Genomic DNA, 27310 nt, shown 5'->3' on the forward strand with positions numbered 1-27310 from the left:
ATGCGGGGTCCAAGGATGGTGTGATGTCCTAAATCCTGCCCCAGGGGAGCTGGGATGGACTCTGAAAGATTTGGGGTAAAATATTTATGATTCTGAACTATTTCGGGTGAACAGAAGGGAGAGGCCAGCCCGGGGCAGCTCTGCCAAAATCAATAATGGGCCCAGAACTGAAAAATAACTTTATTTTACAGATTTCTTGCACTGTTAGCAATGGCAGGGCTCAGGGGGGTGGTCGCTGTGCACCCACCATGGAAGCTTCTGCAGCAGCATTTTGGGGACGTCCCCGGTTTTTCTTTTCCTGGTGCTTTCAGGACCCCTGGGGGGGCTGGACCCTCCTGCAGAGACTGAGATAAACTCGCTGCACCCATGGGAGCCGCAGCATGTTTTGGTGGTGTCGGCTGGGTGTTGTGGTGGGGGTCCCGTGGGGTCCCCAGGCTGGGTGTGAGCATGGCCCCTGGGGCACAGTGGGGTTTTGGGGGGCAGAGGGTGGGGGTCCAGCCAGGGCTGGAGGAACCTCCCTGGTTTTGTGGGACGGGGTGGGGGTGGGTGGGGTCCTCCCTCCCCCAAAGACATACGTGGGTGCTCTCAGTATCTGTGCTGCAGGCACTTTTGGGGTGGCCCCTGTGTGGGGAGGGCTTCTGGGGGGCTGGGGGGCCGTGCTGGGGCTTCATCTTTGAGGCGGGGGGGCTCTGGGCGTGCCCCCGGCCGGGGCAGGGGGGGAAAGCGAAAGCAGCCGGCGAGCGTGTGGCTGCCGGCGCGTGGCAGGGCCGGGCCCTGAGGTGCAGCTGCAGGGGGGGGGCCACCGCAGCCCCCTCCACCACCCCACCCCCCCGGCCTTCCCCCCACCCCAGTGTGGTGGTGGGGGCCAGGGTCGCCTCACCACCACCCCCACCCCTCATTTATAGCCCTGTTTCCCCGCCCTGCCTCAGTATCCCCACCTGCAGAAGGGGGTTAATGATACCGACACCCACCCCCCCACCCCCCCCACCCCCAAAAAAAAACCCCACCAAAACCAACGCTGCAGGCCCCCCCCCACCCCTTAGGGGCTGGGGGGAGGTGGGTGTGGGGGGGTGCAGGGTCAGTGCTGTGGGTGAAGCCCTCCGTGCCCCTGGGGGAGCTGAGTGGGGCTATTTAAGGGAAAAAGGGGAGAAATGGGGAAATCCCGGGGACAGAGGCCCCTGGGAGCCCCGGGGGGGGGGGGGGGGGGGGGCTGTTGATCAAAGCTGTTTCTTTTTCTCTTTCTCTTCCTTTTAATTAATTTTAAAAAATTACTATTAAATCAAAATCTTCCCTAAAAACTTGCCGGGGCTGGGTGCCGCCTGGCAGCCACGGTTTCTTGTGGCTGAACCTGGCACCCTGCAGGAAAGCGCCCTGGAGGAGCTGTTCACTCTGGAGCGTAATGGTGGGGTATCACTCTGCCCGTGGGTGGGGGCCACCCCTCCATGTGGGGCAGGCCTGGGGGTGGTGGCCTCGGTGGGTTTGTCCTCTGTCCCTGCAGGGCTGGCACCAGGCCCACCACTGACCTTGGGCTGAGCTTCTCTTTGTGTCCCCTTCCCTGAGTAGGAGGGGGTGTCCTGAGGGACATGGGGGGGACACAAGAGGGGGGTGACAGGCTGGGGGCACAGGGAGGTGCCCTGCAGGGTGATGTGGTTAGGCTGGGGGATGGGTCAGGACAGGGACATGGGTGGGTTTGGGGTCCAAGGAAGGTGACCTGTGGGGTGACACCTTGGGGGGTGACTTGTGGGGGGGTTCAGGGGTGTGGGAGGGACCTGGTAGGGTGGCACAGGGTGGGGAGGGTGACACGTGTGTCTGGGGGTGTTCAGAGGTGCCATCTGGGGTGACACAGAGTGGTCTGGGGGTGTGGGGATGTGTCCTGGGGGGTGACGGGGTGGGTTTGGGGGTCTGGGGAGGTGACATGGAGCGGGTGATGGGGGGGGGGGGGGGGGGGGGGCATGAGGAGGTGCCCTGGGGAGTGACACAGGTGGGTTTAGGGGTGTGGGGAGGTGGTGGGTAGGGGTGACATGGGAGGGAGCAGGGAGGTGCCCTGGGGGGGGTGACACTGTGGGTTTGAGGGTGCGGGGAGGTGCCCCCTGGGTCACACGGGGGGGTGTGTGTGTGTGTGGGTGACACGGGTGGGCTCTGGGAGGCGCCCCCGGATTGACACGGGTGGGTCTGGTGGCGCGGAGAGGCGCCCGGTGGGGTGACACGCGGGGAGTGCCCCACACCCCACGGGGCGGGGGTGTATGTGTGCGCGTGCAGGAGGGTCTGGGGTCCCTTCAAAGCCCCTCCCCCCCCCTTGTCTCTCCCTTCCGCGCTTCCCCCCGCGCCGAGCGGCGCGCGGCGGGGGGCGCCCCCCCCCGGCTGGGAGGCTGCGCCCCGAGGCGGCGGGCGCGGGGGGGCGGCGGGGGGGGCGGCGCGCGGCCCCTTTAAGAGCGGGGCGGCCCCGGCCGGAGCAGGAAGGAGCCGCATACGGGCCTCGGCGAGCAGCTCCCGCGGGGCGGCCAGAGCCTGCTCCGCCCGCACGGCTCGGCCCGGCTCGGCTCGGCACGGCGCGGCCCGCTCCGCTCGCTCGGCCCGCTCGGCCCCCGCCCGGTACGAGGGGGGGTGTGTGTGTGTTGTGTGTTCGGGGGGCGGCGGGTGGGGGTCAGGCCTGGGGGGGGGGGGGGGGGGGGGAGGGGATAGAAGCCCGAACCCCCCGCCCCCCCCTTGGGGCAGCGCTAGGGCTGAGGGTGGCGGTGAGGCGGGGGCGGGGGGCTCTGCTGGCCGGGGTGGGGGTTGGGCCGGGCCGGGGCCGCTGCCCCCCCCCCCCCCCCCCTTCGCCGCCCCCCCCCCCCCTTCCCCCCCCCCGCCTGCATACGTTGTACTTGGCCGGGCCGGGCTGGGGGGGTCGCGGAGGGGGGGGGGGGAGGGAAGGGCCCTGCGGGGCCATGGGGGGGGGTTGGGGGGGGGGGTGCGGCGTGGCGCGGCGGCTCCTGGGAATTGTAGTCCGGCGGCCGTGCCGCCCCGCAGGTGCGAGGAGGAACGCGGACTCTGTTTCCCAGCAGGCCCCGCGGCCGCGGCGTGTGGGAGGCGTGTTGATAGGCAGCGGCGGGGCCAATCAGGGGCGCGCCCTCCGCCCCGCGTACCCGCCCGTCGCCGTCCGGCCCAATGGCGGGCGGCGCGCGGGGTGCGGGGTGGCCGAGGACAGGCGCCGTGGGGCCTGTGCTGCCGCCCGGCGCCCCCCGCCCCGGTCCGCCCTGGCCCTGGCCTGAGGGGAGCGCAGGCGGCGGCCGCGGGGCTGGGGCCTGGCCTGCGCGCCCCCCGCCGCCTCCCCCCGCCCGGCCTCCATTGGCGGCGGCCCGCCCGGGGGAAGGGGTGGGGTCGTGGCGCCCGGCCAAGGCTCCCTGTGGGCCCCGCCGCCAGCGGGCCGCGGCGGGGGGGGGGGGGGCGGCCCGGCTCGGCGCAGGGGGGCGGCCCGGCTCTGGGTGGGGTCCCCCGGGGCGTAGCGTCCTGCCAGCCGGGCCGCGGCTGGGCTGACCCGTGCGGGGGCGCCGGGCCCGGCCCGGCCTCTCCCTCCTTCCCTTCCCCGCCGAGCCCCCCCGTCCCCGAGCACCCCAAGGTCGTCACGGCGGGGCGGCGGGCCGGGGGGGGGGCGGCCCGGCTGCTGGCGGGCCCTGCCTTCCTTCTGCGGGGTTGTTTGGTTTTTTGCGGGGGGTGGGTGGTTTGGTTTTTTTTTGCCCGCCCCCTTCCTTATCTCCCCCCGGCCGGCTCCGCAGCCACCCCCGTGCGCTGAGCGGGGAGAGGGAGGTCGGCGGCCGTTCGCAGCGATAATCCCCCCCGCCCGCCTGGGTGCTGGGCCCTGCGGGGGGGCAGCCCGGGAGGGCCCTGCGCCATCAGCCCCCCCCCCGGAGCTGCGCCGCAGCGGGGGCCGGCAGGAGCTGGCGTGAGGGGCAGCATCCCTGCTCCCGGCGCAGGGCAGGCCTCCGCCTGGCCGCTGTGACGCTCCCCTCGCTTCACCGCCCCCATCTCCTGCCTCTCGAGTTCGCGGTGGTGGGTCGGGAACCGACCTTGAGCTCCAGGTACCCGAGGCTCCTGTGCTGAGCTCCCCCCGGACAGAGCTGAAGGTTACTGCCGGCTTCCCCAGCAGCGCGGCGTCTCTCAGCCTGATGGCAGGAGACAAAGTCACGGCAGGGCAGGTCGCTGCGGTGGCCCTGCTCTCAGAGCCGGGTGCTCCCTGGGGAAAGGGCTTTGCTGCTCGCAGTGTTTCAGGAGTGCAGGGAAAAGCCCTCAGACCCGTGCGTGGAGCACAGCTCCCAGCACTTGGGGCTTCCTCTTAGCAGAACTTTTAAATCCTGACGATCCTATGTTGAAAGCAACAGTTCCTGTTGTGCACCCACAGCCCATGCAACTGCTATGCCTCGGCTGGCTCTGCCGAGGTCTCAGCTCCTGGAGACCCTCTTACTCACAGGGCAGCAGGAGGCTGGCCAGCAAAAGTTTCTCTTGGTAAGAGTTTGCTGCTGGTCTGAGTTCAGGATTAGCTCTCTTCCCTGTGCTGTTAATTGCCTTGGCTATTGAAACCATAACTTATTATATAAGTACTTTATAGACATGGGTAGAGAAGGTCTCTGCCTGGAAGAATTTACAACCTAATGAGGTTTAAAGTTGTGCGCAGCGGAGCTAAAAGGTCATCCTGTCATTTTAAAAAGTGTTGTGTTTTGGTTTGGGTTTTTGTGTTGGTTTTTTTTTTTTTTTTTAAGGAAAATGTTTTATTTCTGAATGTTTCTGCTGGTCCTGGTTGGAAATTGCAGTATGTGGGCACTTCTGGAGGCTGATCAGGAAGAGATGGGCTGGCTTAATTCTCATGGCTTGCTGGAGATGTTGTATTTAAACCACTTTTTAAAAGAGAGAGAGACAGAGAAACAGAGCAGTTTATTAGACAGGAGCCGTTCTTGTTTAATATTCATTCTGGCCCCTGTTTAGGCTTGTTCTGGTGAAAGAGGGAGTGAAGAGGCGCAACCCAAACACGGGTGAGATGGTGGGATTTTTCCACCAAGCCTTAATTGCGTTAGTAACTCAGGGGAGGGTTTTGCAAGGCATGAGCTCTTAATAAATTTGGTGGTGAATGAAAGTAGTTCTTCATTTTCTGCTGATCTGCAACTCTTCTTATGACTTTTTTTTAATTTATTTTTTGCTCATATATGCATCTTGTCGCATTGTGGTAGCGGGATCTGATGATCTTCAGCTGTATCATGGGCTTACTGAAGAGCTCTGCTTTGTAGAGGTGCTGGGCCAGCCGTGGCTGGGTGAAATTAATTTGGCACGGTGAATGTGGTGGGGTTCACTCTGTGCTTTGTGACTTTTAAAGCAGAATTGAAAGTTACAGTTGCTTTCCTGGCTTGAGAATCTGGATGTCAGCACAGGACACAAATCTGGGAAGAAATTTATGCTTCTATCAAGGAGCTGTGATGGATTGGTTGCACTGCTTGTCCAGCTCAGGACCTCGTTTGATGGATAAAGTGCTGCCTGAGCACTGGGTTTTAGCTCCGCAGAATTGAGTCTGCCGCAGGTGTCCAACCTAAAAAATTGGGGGAAGGGGGAGGGCCTGTGAGATTCTGGTCTGCATTTGAGACGGAGCCTAAATGCTTGAGAACTATGGTTTAATCTTGATTAAAACTGGCACTTGAGGGTTTTTTCCCAGTCTCAGGATGCTGTGTTTATTGAAAGAGAAGACTTCTGTGCCAAACAATTAGAATCCTACTTGTTATCTTGCATAGTCAAAGCAATAAACAGTTGCTCTTAACTATGCTCTCCACCAGCCTTAATCTCAAATTTGAAGAGACCAGTTTTAATCTGTAATTAAAAGCCATTTGACGAGCAAAACTCGGAGAAAGGGAGAAAGACAGTCAGTCTCTAGGGTGAAGAGAAGCATTTGTACCTAATCCTATGACCCTTTGATCCAAACTGGTGCGTGTTTTGTGTTCGGTGCCTCCTGATCGGCATGAGCCGCTTAGCCATGTGTCTGCCCCAATACCTGTGCCTGGAGCATCCCGCCGATCCCGGAGGAGCTCTGGTAGGATGGAGGAGCTCTGGTAGGACGTCAGAGCAGGAGTAAATGAGGTCAGACAAGTGTCGGGATCCTCAGCGAGTATCTAGGGACAATTGTTTCTTGCCCAGCTCCCTGGCCGTATCGTCTTCCCTCTGTGCATAGTTTCAGTTTCCCTGCCTCCCTGGTGTCATTGCTGGCTCCCGTAGCAGAGCATGGATGTGACTTCCACGGTGCAAATGGAGCAAATATTGTTCTGTGCCTCGAATCGTGGTGGGGCTCCTTCCCCCTGGATACCCAGCTGCCTGAGGGACTTGTAAATCTTCCTGCGAGATCTCGGGCAGCAGCCCCAGGCTGCAGGTGGAAGGGAACTATAGGGATCGGCGTCCTCTCTTAATGTGACAAGGTGTGAGAAACTGGAAACTGGTGCGAGCTGCCCTGTGGCTGCAGGTGGGAGCCAAGGCCACGTTGGTGAGATGAGCCACAGATCCCCTGGCTTTCAGATCCCCTGGCTTTCCGACGACGCCGTTGCTTTGCCGACCCCTTAAAAAAATGTGTACTGCCAGCCTGTCAGGAGCGTGATCTCCCTGACGACAGCCTGGCTGGCTCAAATACTTTTCACCGATCGCTTCGAAGCTGCGCACAGATCCGGGTGCCCTGCCGGGGTGCAGAGGCCTGGGCAGAACACGCAGCACTGGTGGTCGCTGGGTGGTTTCTTTGCCTGCGAAGGGTTAGCACCTTCAGGACCATTTTCCTCCTGCTTTCCACCCCTGCAGTTCTGTAATGCCCGAGTGAAGCTGCATGAGATCCTCTCCCTGCTGCTGCCCTGCTTTTTTTCACAGCAGAGGATGCTCCTGAGCTCCCCAGCGCAGCATTTTAACGCACTCTTGCCCACTGTTAGGCTGCAGTTGTGCTCCCTATTTCCTTCCTGGTTCGTGCACCTACTTATTTCCCACCGGCAAACTGGAAACCAGTAAGTAGATTTTTTTTTTTTTTTTTTGTTTGCTTGAGTACCTACCCTACACAGAGCTGGGCAAACATCGCAGGTAGGCTTGTAGCTACAGGTTGCTGCTCTCCAGTTACTTGGAGCCTCTTGCCCCGACAGGCAGAGTACATGCGGTACTGGTTCAGCGTTCCCTCCCTTCATCCCTGCGCTGCCCAGTTGTGCGCCGAGGAGGGAAGGAAAAGACCTTCGTGGCAGGACAGCGTTGCCAGGGATGAAGCGCATGGCATGCTTGCTCTCAGGATTCGCTTTTTCACGTCGCATGGAGTCAAGAATGGCAAGACAAGCTGTCTGTTTATCCACAAACTAGGAATTACATAAGGGACTGCCCTGCCCGGTACGCTCTGCTTTGTCAGTAAACTCTGATCTTATTCTTTACTTATTTTTCCTTTCCGCCTCCCCCACCTTCCCGGTGTGGAAAAGGCGACCGGTCTTTGAGGTGCCATTTGAGGCAATTGGATTAATGCTGGACGTCGGACAGAATGCTGAAGGCAGGGGGAACAGGGCAGGAAATGTCAGCTTTGGAGGGGGAGGACGCAGAGGCTGCAAAGGGGAACTACGGGGTGGGAGAGGGACCAGTTGGTTTTGGGGCTCAGGGGAGAGCTGGGCATGCAGGGAGCGGGTCATGAAATGGATGGGTGCTGGGGGAGGGGGCTGCAGGATTTGGGATTTTGAGCAGTTCTTATGGTTCCCTTGGTTAAGGAGATGGAGGGAAGCTGTGACAGGGGAGGAGGGGGAGCGTGGTGCGAAGGGGGCAGGTGCTGTCGGCTTTTCTTGGGGCAAAACGCTGATGGTAACTTGGGGAGATTTTGGCTGGAGTGGGGAGTGCAGGATTTGGCCTCTTGCTGGTCTGCAGTCATGCCTGGTCTCTGAAGGGGAGGAGGGTGTAAAAATACGACCCGCAGAAGCTCTGGTTTTCATCCAGCTTTGGGCGGATGGGATGTGCTGCTGGCCCTGCAGCCTCTGCTCAGCCCTCGTGCTTTGCTGAGCAGCAGGTTAATGCCGGTGGCCGCTTCGTGTCTTCAGTCGCTCCCTTTGGTGAAGGGGCCCAATGTTGCTTTTTTGAAATGTTGGCGGCTTATTTCTGGTGTGGATCTCGATGCTTCCAGGTTTAGGGGGCTTTTGAGTTGAAAAAGAAACCTTCCCCTTCTGTACACACAGAGCTCCTAGGCAAGGGCTGGTCCTTCAGCCAGGGTTGAAACACACGCAGTTTCATGTTTTGTGTTTCTGTGTTTTTATTTTCCCTCCCCTCTTTGCGTGTAACTTCTGAGGCTTTCTAAAGCGTTTAGGAGAACTAGGGGCTGAATAGCACCGGCTTGGTATTCTGCAAGATCTCCCGAAAACCCCACTGTGGTTTTGCAGGGAGCTGCTCTTTTCTGTATGGCAACAGCGGAGCTATGTGGGAGCAAACCCGTCGGAGGGCTGTGGCAACAGGCATGTGGGCACACTTGGGCTTGGCTTTTGAAGAGTTTGTTTCAGCAGCAAAACAAGCAGCTTCCATTAACGCAAGGGTGGCCGGCCTTCCTGGCCCTGTAAACCGTGCTTGGCTGCCTCAGCAGGCTGAGGGCTGCGTGCGTAGGCTGCAGTGGTTCAGCTGAGGAAAGGAGGGAGCCCTGGGAGTAACTTGCACGCAGCCTGGCTGGAGTGAAGGGGGTCTGAGCCGGGTCTGAGGGTCACTGGGCGGCTCCTGGCCTCCTCGGTGGATGGTGGCTCGTTTCTTCTCGGTGTGGAGAAATTCCTGCCAGCTGGTGGCTGTTGGTGCTGCTCGGTGACGGTCCCAGCGTGTGGACCTCATGTGATGAACCCAGGAGCATCACGTTGAGAAACTCCAAGGCAGAGCAATGGTGCCGGTGATGGGGGGGCTTGTGGCACAGAAGTAAACCCCCACCCACACAGAAGGTCAAGGGACACATGCGGGCCTTGGGTCAGTGACTACACGGGCTTGAACCAAGGTGCATTCCTGCTGGATTAAATGCAGTCTCTGATGACAAAGGAGAAAATTGGCAAGGAGGTCTGGGTGGAGTAACCAGTTCAAACTAACCTTGCAACATAAGAGAAGTATGTCCCGGTTGTTGCTGTCAGTGGTCAAAAGGGCCGCGTGTTGGTGTGGCGCAGGACATTTTTGGAGGGGTGGCAGGTTGGGGAGGCCCTGCACCACGCCGTGCTGTGGCTGCCACTTTCGGATGTGCAGAAACAAGTCTGGTGGAGGCTGAGCCACGGTGCTTCACCGTGTGACGTGGCAGGCAGGAGTAGACCACTGCCGTCTGTTGGGGTCTAAGTTGACTTCTGGTTTTTGCTGGTAGTTGATGCTGCAGCGGAAACAGAACTTCCCCGTGCACTGTGCAAGGCTGTGCTGTGCTCTGGAAGGAAATCCCTTCCTGCTTACTGACATCGGTAGGGATCTGCAGCATCACAGAGCGTGATGTTTGCTCATCTCTCATCTCTCCTCTTAACTGTGGAAGTGAGCTACCAGTATCTTTAGAGATAGATGCCATCAGGCATTAGGTTTATATGAAAGCCATAGACCTTGTCCTGGGAGATGCACAGTGCTTCCCCCATCCCCCAAGCTTTCAGGAGATGTCACAGTGAGCCCTGTGCACTGCAGCAGGTGACTTGCCCTTTGCTGGTTTGGTTTAATTCTCTTGGTAAGCAACAGTAACGCTCTCAGTGTTGTGGTTGTGCTTAGAGGTTGGAGTTGGGATCGACATACAGAGTCTGAATGAGGGAGGCAGGGAGAGAAGCAAGGATGGGATTTCTGAAGGGTCAGTCGCTTGGTGGATTTGGTGTTAAAGGTGGTAGTCGTGATCCCTTTCCTCAGCAGCACTTGTCCTTTCACTGTCCATGCCAGTAGAAAAAAACCCCTGCATCTGGCATGTCCCTTCTCTTCTGGGCCATCACGTGAAAAGCCCTTAAACTCAAGCAGTTCTGGAGAATGAAGAGCAACAAGCCCTCTTCTTCCTGGTGTGCTCCATAGCAGTGTCCCTTAGGATTTCCTCTAGCATGATGAGGAATCACAGACCTCTAGCATCTCATTAAGAGACCAGCTCCACTTGGGTAGTCATTATCTCCCTGCTTCATTGTGATCACTCTGTCATGATCGCACCATCTCTTCTGCTGCTTGCTTTGCAACCTGTCGCTGCCAGCAGGATTTGGAAGCCCGGTTCCAGTTGCTCTTGCTCTGGTTCTGGCTTGGCACGAGCAGGCACTGTTTCACCACTGAGGTGTCTTGGTGAAGTTCTCCTTTGCTTCTTCCCACTGCTGCCACAGTGGTAACGGCTGAGAGGGGGCCAGGTTTGGATACTGAAAAGGTTATAAATGGGTTGAGGTGTAAATTTTAAGTTGGTCTCTTGGGGATACCTTCAGTCAGCTGCCATGGTTTGCCGGCAGGGAGACTGCTGAATTACCCCCAAAACCTGTCCAGGAGCTGCTAGGCGATGTGTCACCTTGATGAGAGGCTTGGTGGTCGGTCGTTCCTTCATAGCCCGCTTCAATATCCGAGCTGAAACGCTGGTGTAATGTGGGCTTGGGGCTTCTTCATCCAAATTCTTCAATGCAGCTCTTCCAGCCCGATTTAGATTCTCTGCCAAATATATCAGACCTACGCAGGCTTCTCTGAATGAGCACAGGATGCAGCCGTTCCTGAGCGAGGAAATGGCTGGCTGGTGTCTGGGGAAGGGCTGTCCTTGCTCCACCAGCTCTGCAGAGCTGCCCCTTTTGGCCGGCCTGAGGAGCAGAGGGTACCACGGCAAAGCCAACGCTTGGCACCACTCCTGCCTCTGAGGTGCTCTGCTGTGGGAGGGGATCATTATTATTTTAATAGGAAGGAAAATCAAGGTTCTTTATTACTTGTGGTCGTTAAAGTTCCCATGATGCTCATTGAGAGTCCGAGGGGCGTTCAGTTCCAGCACTCCATCCAAACTTCAGTGGGAGCAATTAGCAGATACTCTTCCTACCAGAGTTCCCTTGGCAATGGCAGCAGGATGTGGGATTCTCCTTTCCTGTCTGAACTTCTGTGCTGCTAAATTGTTGTGTGTCCTGCCCCAGAGACTGTTGTTTCTGTAGTGTATTAGGTGGTTCTTCCCTGTCAATACACAGCTCGTAAAGTGCTTTGGCTCCTCTAAGATGAAGGATGTGGTGCTGGTCCGGGCTGAAGGATCGGTGGTTGGTGTATCTGCAGGTTTTTGGGTAGATTTCCTTTTACCTTGGGCAGCTGCTTGGTATGAAACAGTCCTAGAACAAGGGTTGACTTGATGTTGGAGCTTCCTGTGCTGCCCAGGTATATATTTCTAGACAGTAGGGAGAGGCAAACCTCCCTGGCAGGTCAGACCTGGCAGTGGCAAGGAAAGCTCGAGCTGTTTTGCTTACCTGATAGTGGGGCAAGTTCATCAAGTTGGACTGAGAGGAAGGGTGGTTGCTGTAACTGAGGAGCTCAGGCTACCTTGTCAGATACTGTCGCAGCATCTTGGTTGTTTTTCCACTTCACATTAAATTTGAGATGTTGGAGCAGGATGCTCGGAAAGCCTCTGGTCTTTGGAAGGATCAGAACAAAGCGACCACCCCGCTTTGAGGAACCGGCGGAGTGGTGGTTTGGTCTGGTTGTGTGAACAGGAGCCCAGTGCCTGCTTGGGAGCCAACTGAATCCTCATGATGTGGTCAGTCTCGTTCTTTAGATGAGCCTTCATGTCATAAATCCAGCAATTAGAGCTGCGGTAACAGAGACTCTGCATTGACAGCTCTGGCAGAGGCACTGGGGAATAAGATGCTCCCAGAGTCGGTGCCTTCAGACAGGGATGTGTAGGGGGCTGGAGGGCATGCCCGTTCGCAGAAGACAGAGCCATATTGTCCACAAAGAGGCCACGGATATTTGCAGGATGCACGTTCTGCTCTGATCTCTTCACTTCAATAGCTGCGTGATCTTGGTCATGCCGTATGTGTCCTCTGGTCTTTTACCCCAGATGCGATATTCAGTCAAGATAAAGGAAAGCTTGAATTTGCTCTTTTTGCTGTTGATGGCTCAATTACCTGCTAAACACAAAGGATTTCTTCCCATTGCATTATCAAAAATGTAGATTTATTAAAAAAAGTCAACACGCTTTTAGTTTATCTTAATTTATTCATCCAGTGCAGTTTGCTTCTGTGGATGTGGAGGGTCTTCCTCTCGAGAACATGCATCTGTTTTGCAGGTCTACATAATTCAGATAGTTTGGCGCTAAAGTGCCGACAGCGCATTCCTTTTAGAGAGCAGTTGAATTTTAATAGCACCATAGAGTGGTTGAAATAGAGACTTCTCCCAAGCAGGCAAAACACCCTCCCTCATTTCCTCCTGCCTACCATCTTCCCACCTTTTTGGCTTTCTGCTGCTGCGTGCTAGGTGTGTTTCCCGAGGCCTCTGCATAGTTTAGGGTGGATCCTGGGCAGAGGGAGACCTGCTTGGGCTTGTCCTTGGGTTGTTGCAGAGCTTGGTGTCAGCAGAGATGATGGCTCATGCTCCAAATGGCCAGAGAGCTGCGTTTTATCTGAAGGGATCCAGGCTTGCAGATACGTCCATGCAGCTGGAAGAAGGAAGGGGGGAACTGGGATGATTGCTCCCAAAATGTAAAGGGAAGAGACAAGGACTTGCATTGTGTGACCTATAATTGGGGTGAGCTATTCATAGGGAAAAAATGCCCGTTTCTCCAGTCGGTGGTGAGTGAGGGCTAGGATAATGTTTGGGCCTTGGGCAGTAAACCACTGACTTTTTCTTTTTTTCTGTATAGCAACATTATTTTAATAATTCTTTTCTAGCACACAGCACAGGGCTGCTGCAGAGTCTGCCCTGACACTGTCATATGTGCATTTCCTCTAAGAAATAGGGGATAAATAGGGGATAGCAACTTGTGAGCTCCGTTCCTCGGGCACCTTGAGCTGCAGGAGGCCAAATAACCACGTGTCATAGCCCAAAAGGCAGTTATTCCCGGGAAGCCTTGTGCTGTGGGTTGTAGCGGTGCCCTAAAGCCATTTTGCCCTGCGCTGGCTGGAAAAGGCGACGGTGATTTTTCCCTTTGTGCCCCGAGCAGGTGCCTGGTGTTGCTCAAGCTTCTCATCTGTGCTGCTGGAGTGGGTGGCACCTCTGCGGGAGAGGAGGGCCCTGCCTTTGTAAAGCGATTTGGGATCTTTTCCGGATGAAGAGCACATTGAAAACATTCGCTGTTACTGGCTGACCAGATGTGGCTTAGCTCTTCCACCCGATACCTGCATATTTGATAGCCCTTCTAAGCTGCTCAGGTTCCTCTGTTCGCCCAGCTAAATTTTAAAGCAGTGCAAAGAAGCAAAAGAAAAAAAAAAAGAAAATCCACTGAGGTTATGCGGAAAACTAGTAATTAAGCAGTGTTTTGTCAGCACTTTTGGTTGTGATCACATCTTAATGTGGTCGTCTCATTTGAATGTAAATGTCAGATTCCAGAACTCCTGTAGGAAAGCGATTGGGTGACATCCCACTGGACTCGAGGTGAGTAAAGTGCAAGGTCAGGGGTTTCAGTTAACGCTCTGTTCTGCTCTTCTTTAGTTCATCTAGTAGGTCTGAAAGGAGCAAGTTGATAACTTGAGCTTAAGAAAAGAAAATAAGCCTTTAGTGTTGAGGAGCAGCATCAAACTGCAGTTGGCTCCGGTGCAAAACCAGTCAGATGTGGAATGACCGAGATTGCTGCAAGCATCGTCCTGGGGAGGTGGAGGGGGCTTCCCTTGCTCACGTGGCGCTCAGCACAAAAAAAAATATGTTTTTTCCTGCCTGGAATCAGGCTGACCTGGGGAGCCGAGGCTCAGTTGTGTTGGTATTTTGGAAATGCAGAGCGGGGCTCAGCACCGATAAAAGCGACGTTAGCTGGGTAGTTAAGGATGCAGGTCGTGCTATGCCAGGTTTGTAAATAAATTTGAGAGCTCCGGTATTGTTGTAAACTCACCCCTTTCGAATGGACCGTATTTTAAGTTGACTGTGAGCCCTCGGCTGCAGCAAGTTACATGTGAGAGCAATCTCTCAAAACGCAGCCGCTTCGGGGTGAAATGTGGCATCTTTGCAGCCCTGCAGAGACGCGCAGTCTGGGACACCAAGTGTGTAATGCCTTTTCGGCGGGCGGAGGGTGTAGGGAGAGAAAAGAGCTGCCTGGGAAATTTAGGTCAGTAGTTGAAGCTCCCCCTTGGTGGCCCATTCAGACCTTATTCTTGCCAAGGAGGGGACTAGCTGGTGGTTGTGCCAACGGCTTTTGTCACTTGTCACCTGGTCCTCGGGACCTTTCCAAGCAGATTTCACCAATCCCTCTGCCGTGGCGTCGTGCCCTGTTGCTGCACCTACTGCAGGCAGGCAGTGGGGTGGGTTTTTTTTGAACCTGTAAAGGTGGAAGGCTCTGTCTCTTGTTAACTAATCCCCAGACTTCAATACTCTGGCTGTTCAGCCCCCTGAAAAGGGAGCAGGGTGTGATTTGTGATTTTTTTTTTTTTTTTTTTAATTTTTTTTTATTTTAAGGGCTGTGTCTCTAGCCACGGCCTGAGCGTCCGGGTGCCGAAGCTGTGCCTGGGGGGCTCAGGGCAGCCTGTTTGCCCCTCGACGTTCTCTGCCGCTGCAGATGAAGGACACAAAGGGCGTGTTGTGCGAGGAGAATGAGTTGCGAAGTTGTACAACTTTCCATGCCAGCCCTCGGCAGTCTCATGACCCTGCAGCCGTTCCCACACTGTCCGGCCGATTGTCCCGGCCCCCTGGCCGGGGGGGTGACCTTGCCTGCATGGCCTTACTTGCTCCCCCAGGCCCCCTCGGTCCCCAGAGCCAGGCACCGTGGCCGACAAAGCCCGGTTGTGTGGGTGATGAAGCTTGACTGTCCAGAAGACTATTGCCCAAAGCTTCAAAATGCTTCATGCAGCTCAAATTCTCTTTAGAGCAGCGGGGGAAAAGCTTTGTAAAGCATCTAACCTAGAGGGGAAAGGGGTGGAAGGGGTGCTCTAATCTCACTTTTCAGGACCAGGAGGCATTGCAGGGTGGGCAGAGGTATCAGATCCGCTTTTCCAGGGAGCGGTGTGCCTCAGCGGCTCAGGTTGGGGTGTTTCAGGGAGCTCTGGGATTGCCATGGTGGGAATGGGGCAAGCGATGCCGAGGCAGTGGAGGCCTCCCCTGGTGTAGCCCAGTCCCTCGGGAGGCCAGGAGGGGTCCCTGGGACCACCTGCCGGTGCAGAGACGCGGTGACCTTGCCAAGGTCACGTCTGAAGCCAGTGCCTAAATTCGGAGTGAGTCTTGGTCCCCAAGCAGCGCTCAGCCGTCAAACAGCCTTTTCCTGCAAGGACCCCTTATCTGAAAGCCCCGTGAAATAAGAGCTTTGAGTTCAAATCTGCCCCTGTGGGAGCCCAGGAGGCGGCTCTGGCGTTGGTGCCCTTGTTCCAGGTGTCTCAGGAAGCCGCCTGTCTTGGGTGCTTGGCCTTCGTGGCAGGATTTGTGCCGGCTGCCTTGTGCATCCAGCCCTTGGGTTCTTCCCTCCCACCCTGACTCCCCCATCGCGTTTGCATGCTGAGCTTCAGGTGTTACTGTTCAATATCGAGGGGTTTGTTTCAGGCTGTTGTTTCACAGACTCAGAACTGCCTTCTGCCTTTTCTTTGTATTAAAGAAAGTGCAGAAATTCCTTTTTTCCCCCCTTGAATTAATGAAGCTTTTTAAAAATAAGAACTACTGAGAAATCTGCTAGCAAGTGCAGAATGGGGGTGGGTGTGTGTGTCGGGAAGTGAGCGTTGTTTTGCAACCTGGTTGCTAGCTCCCCATGCTGTAACGTGGTGCTGGGAGTTGCTTCCTGTATAATTACTTCTGTTCTGGATGTGATCCTGACTCAGCCAGCCCCCTGCTCCGTCATGTGGGGCAGGCCACTTCCCGCTGTGCCTCAGTTTCTCTATCTGTAAACTGGGGACTTTGATACCGTGCTTGTGACAAGGTGTTTTGTGAAGCAAATTATATATGCGCGGATGTCTTATCTCCTAACGATCCCCATGCTTGGGGCGGAGGCAGCCAATTTATTGATTTATAGGCAGAGAGCATCTCTGCTGCCAGCAGTATGTGGGTTTACTGTTTGAGATGGAGAGCAGGGAAGTACTGTTCTCGGTTTTGGGGATCCGAAGACTGGGCTTGGGAGAAGTTGAGGGGCTCATTCAAGGCAGGCAGCATGGTGAAGCTGGGCAGGTTTCACTCTTGCCTGAGTTTGACCCCAGTGCCCTTCTCCCGGCAAAGGGGGATCCTTCCCAAACGGAGCTGCTCGGTGCACCCTGGCTTTTTCAGCTCTGGAAAGAGAGGGGATGAATTTACAGTCAGGTGGCTCCGTTTGTGTTGCGCTAGCATGTCAGGAGTGACTGACTTCTTTATCTTTTCCCAACCAAACCCTCGGTGTTGGAAAGAACTGCTGCTTCTGCTGAAAGCCTTGGGATGCAGGGGGCTGGTGCCAGGTCTGCTGCCGGTGCTTCATGAGACCGGTCTCCTTTCCCCTCTGGCCTGTGCAGAGGCTCCTGTTCCTGGGCACGGTGCGGTGGGTGCCTTAAGTTTTAGCGTTGAAGTTCGTCTCTCTGCAAAACGCCCTTAGCAGCAGGGTGGGGTGGTTGGTGTCACTCTGTTCCCGCACACCAGTGCCCTCGAGTGCTGGGCTTGCTGGTGTGCCCTTTCCAAAGGATGCTGGCTGCCAGCTTCTGAGGTACCTGCAGACCCTGGGACCCCAGGGACAACCAACGGGAACAGTTTCCCCAGCAATTATGTGATTGTACCAGGAGTTGGGCTGGGCAGAGCGAGGCTGAATGAGCAGGGGACCTTTCCGGTAGAAGTGGTGGGAATGGGAAATACTCCCAGAGATGGACTGGGGTACACTGGTGAGGTTCAAGCCGCTGTAGCCCAATGCCGGGCATGCCTGCCAGCTTGGTCCAGATGCTGCCTGGCTGTATTAACTCTGGTCCTTGCCAAGGCTTGCTTACTCTGGCCCAGATTTGTGCTAATTCAGCTGTTCTTCCAGCCTCTAGCTTGAGAGCACCTGGGCTGCATTTCTCCTCCTTCCCAGCGTGAAGATAAGCACGGGTCCGTCCTCGCCTGCCGATGGAGGCATGTCTTAGATGCCAGGCAGGACAGCGGGCCTGGCGGTGATGTGGAGGGGTGCAGAGGACGTGTGAGCCGGTAGCTAGTGCTTGCTGCAGAGCGTGCTGGCGTCGGTCGACAGGTACCTGCTCTGTGCTGGGAGCTTGCCTGTGCGCTGTGATGCCTCCGAGCAGCCAAGGCCCCTGTGACTCATTGCTCTTTCCTTCTTCTCTCGTAGCCTTTTGCGTTGAAGATGGCGGGTGGCGTGGACGGCCCCATAGGGATCCCGTTCCCCGATCACAGCAGTGACATCCTCAGCAGTCTGAATGAGCAGAGAAACAACGGGCTGTTGTGCGACGTGGTCATCTTGGTGGAAGGCCAGGAGTTCCCCACCCACCGCTCCGTCCTGGCAGCGTGCAGCCAGTACTTCAAGAAGCTTTTCACCTCAGGGTTAGTGGTGGACCAGCAAAACGTGTATGAGATAGACTTTGTGAGTGCAGACGCCTTGTCGGCTCTGCTGGAGTTCGCTTACACCGCAACCCTTACTGTCAGCACTTCGAACGTCAATGACATCCTCAATGCTGCCACACTGCTGGAGATCCCGGCAGTAAGGGATGTTTGCACGGATCTCCTGGACAGGAAGATTCTGGCCAAAAATGACCAGATGGATACAGTAGATCAAATTGATCAAAGGAACCATCTCAGAGCAAAAGAGTACCTGGAGTTCTTCCAGAGCAACCCTGTCAATGGCCACCAAGGCAGCTTTCCGTGGACCAACCCAGAGTTGAGAGACCTTCAGAGACTGAACTTCCGAGGCCAAGAGGAGGAGGAGGAGCCGGACTGCAATGGCATGGACTTCTACTCGCAAGCCCCTCTAAACGAAAGACCAAAGGTGAATGACTGTGATCCTGACAGCAACCCAGCCATGTGGCTGGACAGAGAGGAGGAGGAGGCGGTGGCTCCTGGCTCTCTATTTTCACCTTCTCAGAATGGACATTACAGCAGCCGTGGCCTGCCCACACCGGGAGAAGAGGAGGGGACCCTGGGGGGGCCTCTGGACCAGCAGGAAGCCGGCGACTCCCCCAGCTTCGCTCCTGCTGGAGCGGACACGGAGGATGATGCGAGGGAGGTGGATGGCTTGGCTGCTAGTGCCCTGCTACAGCAAATGATGAATTCTGTGGGGAGACAGCAGCTCGGGGAGGATGACCGAAAGGATGATGATGGGGTCATGGATTATTACTTGAAATATTTCGGCAGTTCGAATGAGGGCGATGTGTATCCGTCCTGGTCCCAGAAGGTGGAGAAGAAGATCAGGGCAAAAGCATTCCAAAAGTGCCCCATCTGTGAGAAGGTGATCCAGGGGGCTGGCAAGCTGCCGCGCCACATCCGCACCCACACCGGGGAGAAGCCCTACGAGTGCAACATTTGCAAAGTCCGATTCACCAGGTAAGGAGTGGGCAGACGCTGCGGGCGAGGGGACTGTCACACAAAACCAGCTCTTGGCTTTCCCTGGGGGCTGGCGCAGGGCTGGTCTTGTGCCATTTTATCTTGCCTGCTCAACTAATTTCCATCTTAACAGGTGAGCTGGATATATGGAGGGCCAGAGTTTGTTCCAAAGAGATGAGCAATTTGGGTGTGTGATCCTTGAGATGTCTCAAGGAGTGTGGCTTGATAGCCAGTGCCGTGCTGTCCCAGTGTCCTCAGTTGCTGAACTCTGCTGGAAACCTGGCCAGACCCGGGCTTCTGCTGAGGCCAAACGATGTGGTTGATGAAATGGAGCTGCAGCCCTTGGTTTTTCCATCGTGGCCAAAGCGCCTAGGGTTGAGGCGAGAGTCGTTTAGAAATGGCTCTGTGGGGTGACAGAAGTGCTGCTGGCTGGCAGTTGGGTTAGGAAGAGGTTGGACCTTGCACTGCTTGTGTCATCTCTCAGTAAACCGTGATGGGCTAAGCGATGGCTGCCCCGAACAACACCCCCCAGTGCCTTGGTTCAGCTCCCCGGGGGCGTTTGCCTCAGCCCTGTTTCTAATCAGGGTTCCTCCGCTCCTTCCCTCCGCTGCGGGAACGCTGAAGAAAGGGGATATTGTTTGGATTCCTCCGGTTCACTCGAGTCCACGCGTTGCAGCGCCGCCTCCTCTCTCTGGTCTCTGCGGCTGTGATGGCTGAGCTGGGGCGGGGGTCCCATCCCAGTGCCCCCCTGGCCCTGCTGAGGGGCTGCGTGGGCTGCCTGGCAGAGGAGCCAGACTGCCTGCTCTGCCTGCTGAAACATTCCCAGTTTCACCAGTGCCCACTGCTCTGCTGCCAGGGCCGGCCCTTCCCCAGAGCCTCGTCCTTGAGGGGGGGGGTCTATGGGGCTGTGCCCCGCTGTGGGCAGTCTGGGGTGAAGCCTCTGGTGCTGGGACATGGGCAGGAGGCTGTGTCCTGCCCCCGGCGCTGCTGGCCCCCTCCCCTCTGTGCGCCATGGCCGTGGCCGCACCCAGCCCCACGTTGGATAGCTGAGGAATGCAGATAATGGCGGGGGCAGGATGCCAGCCCTCCGCCGCTCCCCCAGCACCAGGCCCTGTGCCTGGGCCTTGCCACGCGGCACCTCCCTGCCCCGTGCCGGATCTGTCCCGCGTGTGTCGGGGCGCCTGGGTGCTGCACACACAGCCCTGTGCAGGATCCGACTGCCGCACCTGAGCGGTCCAAGGTCCTCACGCACCCGGGAGCTGGAAGATGTGGAAATGCTACAGGGTCCCTGGCAGCCATCGGCCTTGGGGGTGGCGGAGAGGGGAGGTGGGGGGCTTTTTGGGAGAGGAGGGCGGTGGGGCAGTGCCACCTCGTCGCTTTGGCGATCTCGGCCTCCTCCTGTGGGTTTCGGATGGGGACGTGCTCCTGGGCGGGCCTGGCATTGCAGAGAATGGGGTGGAAGCTGCCTCCCACCCCCATAAACGAGGCCCTTTCATCCTACACCCAGGCTGCGCTATTTTCCAGCCAAGCGATACCCCCTGCTTCTTCCCCCAGCTGCCGTCTGGGCATGGGGAAGCCCAGACGGGGACGGGGAGCCGTGCTCAGCCCCGCTGTGCCCCATTGCCTGTCTCGCCCCGACAGCGGCTGCTGAGCTCAGCTCTGGTGTTCGCAGTGGTTGTGGAAGACCTTCCATGAGCCTGCTGCTCAAAGTCCCGGCTGGTTTCCAGCTCCTTCTGCTCTCACCTGGCTCTCTGGGGGTGCGTGAGCCTCACCCCCCCAGCACAGCCTGCCGTGGGGTACAGCAGAGTGTGATAAACCCAAGCTGCTGGCCCAGCTCTGCTCTGGGGGCTTCCCAACAGCGATGTCAATGAGTTGCTTTTTGCTGCTTCTCCCCCAGCACCCAGGCTGTGCTTGAAGCCTTATCTCAGAGGCTCCCAATGCAAGAATGGGTGCAAACCTGACTGAGCACTCCATCATCCTGATTTTTCCCCTCGATTTTACCATTATCTTGCATTCCTGCACCATGCTCTCCTTCCCCATCCTCATCCCATCCCTTGACAGCGTATTGCTTGAAAACAGATCTCTTCCCTGTGCTGTTAACAAGGCCGTGCATCCTGGTGGGCTGGGGAAGCCTGGGTGCGGGAACCCTGCTGAGCAAGGAGCAGTCCCTGCTCTTGAAGGAGCTTTTGGGGTAAAGGCAGGAGGAGGAGCCAGGGCTGTTTTGCGTGGGGTGTTTCCCTGCCACCCCCTCCTCGCCAGGTGGGGACCAGAGCCCGGCGGTTTGTGCTGATTTTTGCTTGCTTGTGCTTCCTGGTTCCTCGGCATTCATGGGGGAGGAGCGGCAATGGCATTCTTAATCTTCTGAAAGAAAGGCAGAGTGAGTCTATAAAAATTATAAATACTTATAAAATTATATATATTATAAAATTTTATTTGAAAAAAGCTGTTTTGATGTGCTGCTGCATGCCACGCTGCTTTAAGCAAGGCCCACCTTCCCAGCTCCGGTGGGATCTGCATTAAAACCAGAGGGTGGACACAAGGGCCTCGGTGTTTTGATCCTTCCCGCAAGGTTCAGAGTTTCTGTGGCATCGTGCTGCAGAGCTTCCCGCGCCCCCCCCGGGGGGCACAGGCAGGGGTGGCTGGGGGGGGCGGGGGCGGGGCACGGGGCTGGCACCTGCCTCTTCCATGCGGGGAGAGCAGCAAGGGATGGGGCCAGATCCACTTGGGCAGAGGCGAGTGGTTCCCTCGCCCTCCGCGGGCAGGGATGGTGCTCCTCGCTGCCACCACGTGCTTTGGGCCTGATTTTTTTTCTCCTTCAGGAAGGAAGCGAGATGCTGTGCTCACGTGGCCTTGTTGGCCCCCAGCCTGGCTGCTGCAGCTGCCCTCCCCTGGCTGCAGCGAGCTCGGCAGTGTGGGCCCTGCCACGGCCACCCAGCCCCAGGCCAGGCGGTGCTGGGCCCCATACTGGTGCTCAGCCCTGTACTGGGCGACGCTCAGCCCTGTGCTGATGCTCAGCCATGTACCAATGCTTGGCTCCGTACCAGCTGATGCTCAGCCCTGTGCTGATGCTTGGTCCTGTACTGGGCAGCGTTCAGCCCCGTACCGATGCTCAGCCCCATACCAGGCAACACAGCCCTGTACTGGGTGACACTCAGCCCCATATCAATGCTCAGCCCCATACCAGGCAATGCTGAGCCCCATATTGATGCTCAGCCCCATACCAGGCAACGTGCAGCCCTGTGCAGGGCAGTGCTCAGCCCTTGTACTGATACTCAACCCTGTACCAGTGATGCTCAGCCTCATGTCAGTGCTCAGCCACATATCCATGCTCAGCCCTGTACCAGTGTGACGCCCTATATGGATGCTCAACCCTATATCGATGCTCAGCCGCATACCAGACGACGCTCAGCCCCATATGGATGCTCAGGCCCCGTACTGGGTGACATTCAGCCCCATATTGATGTTCAGCCCTGTGCAGGGCACTGCTCAGCCCCATACTGGGTGATGCTCAGCCCCGTACAGATTCTCAGCCCTGTACCCAGTGATGCTCAGCCCCTGTACCAGGTGACACTCAGCCCCGTGCTAGGCACTGCTCAGCCCTATACTGGGTGGTGCTCCAGCCCTGTATCAATGCTCAGCCCTGTATCAGGTGATGCTCAGCCCCATATTGATGCTCAGTCCTATATTGATGTTCATTCCCATACGAGGCAGCACTCAGCCCCGTACCAGGCAACGCTCAGCCCCATATCAATGCTTGGTCCTATATCGATGTTCAGCCCCATATCGATGCTCAGCCCTGTAGCAGCCGATGCTCAGCCCCGTATCGATGCTCAGCCCCATACTAGCCGATGTTCAGCCCCGTATCGATGCTCAGCCCCGTACTGATGCTCAGCCCCATACCAGCCGATGCTCAGCCCCGTATCGATGCTCAGCCCCATACCAGCCGATGCTCAGCCCCGTATCGATGCTCAGCCCCATATCAATGCTCAGCCCTGTACCAGCCAATGCTCAGCCCCGTACTGATGCTCAGCCCCGTACCAGCTGATGCTCAGCCCCGTACTGATGCTCAGCCCCGTACCAGCCAATGCTCAGCCCTGTACTGATGCTCAGCCCCGTACTAGCCAATGCTCAGCCCCGTATCGATGCTCAGCCCCCTACCAGCCGATGCTCAGCCCCATATCGATGCTCAGCCCCGTACCAGCCGATGCTCAGCCTGGTGCCGGGCACTGCTCAGCCCCGTACTGATGCTGGACCCCGTAGCGGGGCTCCAGGCCCAGGGCAGACCCCCAGCGTGACCTGCCCCCCCTGTCCTTTCTCTCCACGCAGGCAGGACAAGCTGAAGGTTCACATGAGGAAGCACACGGGGGAGAAGCCGTACTTGTGCCAGCAATGCGGCGCCGCTTTCGCTCACAACTACGACTTGAAGAACCACATGCGCGTCCACACCGGCCTGCGGCCCTACCAGTGCGACAGCTGCCGCAAGACTTTCGTCCGCTCCGACCACTTGCATCAGGCACCTTAAAAAAGATGGATGCAACGGTATTCCATCCAGGAGGGGCCGTAAACCCCGGGTGAGAGATGCTGGGGATCTGCCTACCACCCCTACGGGGAACCCCGAAGATGGAAGTTTTCAAGTTGGTGGGGAGAGTCAAGAATCAGAGGACACCCCTGCAGAGGGACGGCGAGGAGCAGCAGCACTTTGAGGATAATCAAATAATGAAGCATCAGGATTGAATGTAGCAGGAGGGTCGTCTGAGGGGTAACACGCAAGGACTCTCCTAAACCAAAAAAACAGAGTGTCACAAAATCTAGTTAGTACTTTTCCTCCGATTTTTCTCTTTAAAGATGTTTCTCTCCCTTTTTTTTAAAAAAAAAAACAGAAAAAAAATATATATATATTACGTTTCCAATCTTCCCATCGTAAGCAGGGCTCCCCCAAGGATCCCTCAGTAGCCAAGACCTTTTCTTGGAAAGGCAGACGCTAGGAAGCACGGGGTGGGTGATGGAAAGTGGCTCTGTCGCATGGAAAAGAGCTTCCATGTAAATCCAAAGCTTTATTTTGTGTCCAAACACACGTTAAAAAAAAAAAAACAAAAAACAAAAAAAAACTTATTTCAGAGAGAGATCTATTTAAGGAAAAAAAAAGCAAAAATCGAAAAAAAAAAAAAGTGGTAGGAGCAGAAGGGCTCTTTCAGGGCGGGCGGTACACGGTGCCTCGGAGGGCCGGGGGAGCGGGGCAGCCTTCCCCCCTCCGCTTTTTGGGAATTGAAGCTCCGGTGGCGCGAGATGTTGTGGTTGCTGCGTCCCGGGACAGAGGTGGGTCGTTTTTTTTGGGGTAGCGGGTGCGGGTCCTTTCCACCAGCCCTGGTGCGAAGCTGAATTTGCCAGAGAGGGGAGCCGACAGCTGTGGGTCGGTGTAGAAAATGGCCCAAAATTGCCGAAAATTGCCTAATCGTGTGAGTGGATGAGCAGGATTTTGCAGGGCTGCGGTCAGCAGCGGGTGGCCGACACGTGGGGCTGGGGACACCCGGGGCAGGGGACGCCCGGGGGCTGGGGACACCCGGGGCTGGGGACACCCGGGGCTGGGGACGCTGGCTTGGCTGGAGCACCTGCCACCACACCAGTGCATCCATCCCAGTGCCCATCCCTGCATCCATCCCCATCCCGGCGGGTGCGGCAGGTGCCGGGAAGGGGCTGAGCTGGACCTGGCACAGCGCAGATCCCACCAGGCCCTTCCCAGCACCCGCCCCCCCGGCAGAATTTGGGTCTGGGGGGGGAACACCCCCCCTCCCCTCCTCCCCCCCCGTATATTTTAGGCACTGAGTCAACGCAGCAGTGTTCCCGCACGCCCCGAAAGCGCCTAAAAATGGCAAATTCCTTCTAAAAAAGGTTATTTGAGGTCTCCCTTAAAGGGGCAGGAGACCTTTGGGCGGGGGGGGAGGCGAGCTGCAGTGGCCCTGGCTCCCCCAGCCCCCATTCCCAAATTATATATATATATATAGTATATATAGATGCTATATGGCTCTAGAGGCGGGTATATAACCCTCGGGGTTAGCAGAGGATAAGAAAAGGCACCTTTCAGCTGGTCACCTGTTTTCTGAATGCACATTTTTAAATGAAAAAGAGATTTTAAGCCCTTTTATTTTGAAAGCACTTTTTAGATTCTCTTCCTTTTTTTTTTTTTTGGTTTTGTTTTGGTTTTTTTTTCCTTTTGGTGTTTTGTTTTTACTTTCAAAGCAAGAGCAGGTTTGGCCGAATGTATTTTGGAGAGGGAGTGAGAGGGGAGTGTGTGCTGGGGGGGAGGGCTGAGTGGTGGGGGTGGGGAAGAGATGGATGTTTATTTAATGCAGAAAAAGCAATAAAAAATAAAAAAAAAACCATGCTAAAAAAATAAAAAAAAAACAAACAAAGAAGTCTTAGCACTTTGCAATGGAACGGGTACTTTGAGATCACTTTATCTTAATTTAAAAAGCAAAAGCAAAACATGTTTACAAATGAAAACCAACTTCTACGGAAAAAAAAATATTATTAAAAAAAAAATCCTAAATTTATTTTTGTAAGAAAAATGTGTATATATATATATATATTTAAAAAAGAAAAACAAAACCATAGGCAGAATCCAAGTTATATTTCATGGAGTAATAAAAGCCGCAAGGTGTCCGATGGGAGGAACGATGCTAATTAGGTTCTGTGACATGCCCTGACACCAGACCCTCCGAAGTCATTGCACTTCACGAATTAAAAAACAAAAAAAACCATGGAAGCTTGAATTTTAGGCAGGAATCATGGGGTTTTGTTTTGGTTTTGTGTATTGTTCATTTTTCCCCACACCCTTTATTATAATTTTTTTTAAAATTTTATTTCTTTGATGTTTTCTAGCCAGTGCTAGTCCAGACGTCTCTCCCACCCACCCCGGAGCCGGGGGGGCCGTGATGCTCCCCATGGGCTTCGCATCCCTCCCGGTTCCCCCCTGGGCCGGCAAATTCAGATTTGGGCATCGAATCCTCCTGGGAAGGTGCTGGAGGGACTCAGATCCAGGCCGGCAGCGGGGGCTCTGGGGTGGGGAGGGCTCAGCAGCAACCCCCCCCCAGTGAGACCCCGGCCGGGCTGAACCTTTGCGTAGCACTGGCTAATTCTGGCATATTTAAAAAAAACAAAAAAACAAAAAAACAAAAACCAACAAAAAAAATTAAGCGTGGATTTGTAAATAGACATTTACTTGAGGTTCTTTATTGTAATCAGAGTTGTGGTATCTCTTTTCTAGTTTGTGTTAATTTTCTCCCTGGTTTTTCCACCCCCCACCCCCAGCTCCTCGCTGCTGCTTCCCCCCCCCCCCCCCCCCCCCCAGCCCCAAAGGAGCCTTGGAGGGTTTGGGGTGGGGTCCGGGCAAATGGGCCTCTGGCACTTGGGGGGATAAAACCCTGTGGCTTCCCTGGGCACCCCTTGGACAGTGGGGAAGGGGGGGGGGGAAGGGGGGGCACAGAGGGAAAAGGGGGTAAAAAAAAAGGGGGGAGGGAGAGGGAAAGGAAAAGGGGAGGGAAGAGAGGAAAAAAAATGAGAAAAAGAAAAAAAAAGGGGGGGGGAAGGGGGGAAGAGAGGAGAAAAAGAAAAAAAAAGGGGGGGGGAAGAAAAAAAGGGGAAGGGGGGGAGGCAAAAAAAAAGAAAAAAGGGAAAATGGCACAAAAAGGAAGAGGAGAGAGAATCAGTCTCAGGATTCCCCGTGGAGAGAGCGTCTGCGACACCCCTGTGCCCCCCGCCCTGCACCCACCCCCCCTTCCTGCTGGCAACACTTTAGCACAAATTTTAAGTTTGCACTAAAAACCAAACAAAAAAAAAAAGCAAAAATCCCCCGACCCCATCCCGCTGCCATCGCCTGCCTTAACCCCCAGCCCCGCAGCAGCGACGAGGCCCCCCCACAGCCACTCCCCCCGCCCCAGCTCAGCATCGAGAGGTGGTTTTTGTTGTTATTGTCATTATTTTATTTAATTCAGGTTGTGATAAAGTGTTGCCAAAGATACTGCTGAGTTACGCCGGGTTGGGAAAAGAAAGAAAAATAAGAAATGATAATAATAACGGGAAAAAATGTGAGGGGGGGGGTCAAACTGAACAAGGAAAAAAAGAAAAGTAAGGTTTTTGGTACAAAAGAGGCAAAACCAACCGCCCCACCCCCCCCCCCCCCGCCCAGTGTAAGGGGCAGGTGGGGGGGAGCTAGTGTGGGGGCTCGGGGCTCAGCCTGGGGGGTCCTGGCCCAAGACACCAGGCAGGGCTGGGGGTGTCCCCCCTGCCCCCAAAGCAACTGGTGATGGTGGGGGGGGACAGTTGGGGTTTCACCTCGCTAGTTTGGGGTTCTGAGAGGTGGCAAAGGCCGGGGGGGGGAGCTGCAGGGGCTTCACCCCCTCCTGGGGGGCTGGGGGGGCTATGGGGAGGGGGGGACATTCCTTCCTGCCCCCCATGCTGCTTGTAAAGATGCTGCATCCAGCCCCCCAGGTTGTGCCCCACAGCCCCCTCCCCCATCAGAGGGACCAGCTGGGGGGTTCCTGGCCCCCAGGCTGGGCAGGGAGAGGGGGGGGGGCTTGTTCTTCCACAGGAAAAGGGCTTATTTCTTGCCGCCCCCCCCCCCCCCCCCCCCCCCCCAATTCTCCTTCAGCACCCACCAGTTAGTGCCCCCCCCCTTCCACCCCCATGTTGGGGCGATGGGTCCCACCGGCAGCTGGGGACAGGCCCAGCCCCCCCCTCCTCCCCGGCCCCATTCGCCTATTTAAAAAGAAAATAAGAAAAA

General features: G+C 56.3%; 1 protein-coding gene across 1 annotated transcript; it reads left to right on the forward strand.

Moving 5' to 3' along the window:
- The first annotated feature begins 2449 nt into the window (after window positions 1–2449).
- Window positions 2450–25769, forward strand: ZBTB7A (zinc finger and BTB domain containing 7A). The gene is given in 7 exon segments (XM_055804593.1): window positions 2450–2592; window positions 17324–18531; window positions 22858–23041; window positions 23043–23201; window positions 23203–23239; window positions 23242–23288; window positions 23290–25769. Coding segments are annotated over 6 exon segments (1644 nt in total). The 5' UTR covers window positions 2450–2592; window positions 17324–17338; the 3' UTR covers window positions 23314–25769.
- Window positions 25770–27310: the final 1541 nt, after the last annotated feature.

The sequence above is a fragment of the Falco peregrinus genome, chromosome 5, assembly GCF_023634155.1.
Source record: "Falco peregrinus isolate bFalPer1 chromosome 5, bFalPer1.pri, whole genome shotgun sequence".
In the NCBI taxonomy this organism is placed as follows: domain Eukaryota; kingdom Metazoa; phylum Chordata; class Aves; order Falconiformes; family Falconidae; genus Falco; species Falco peregrinus.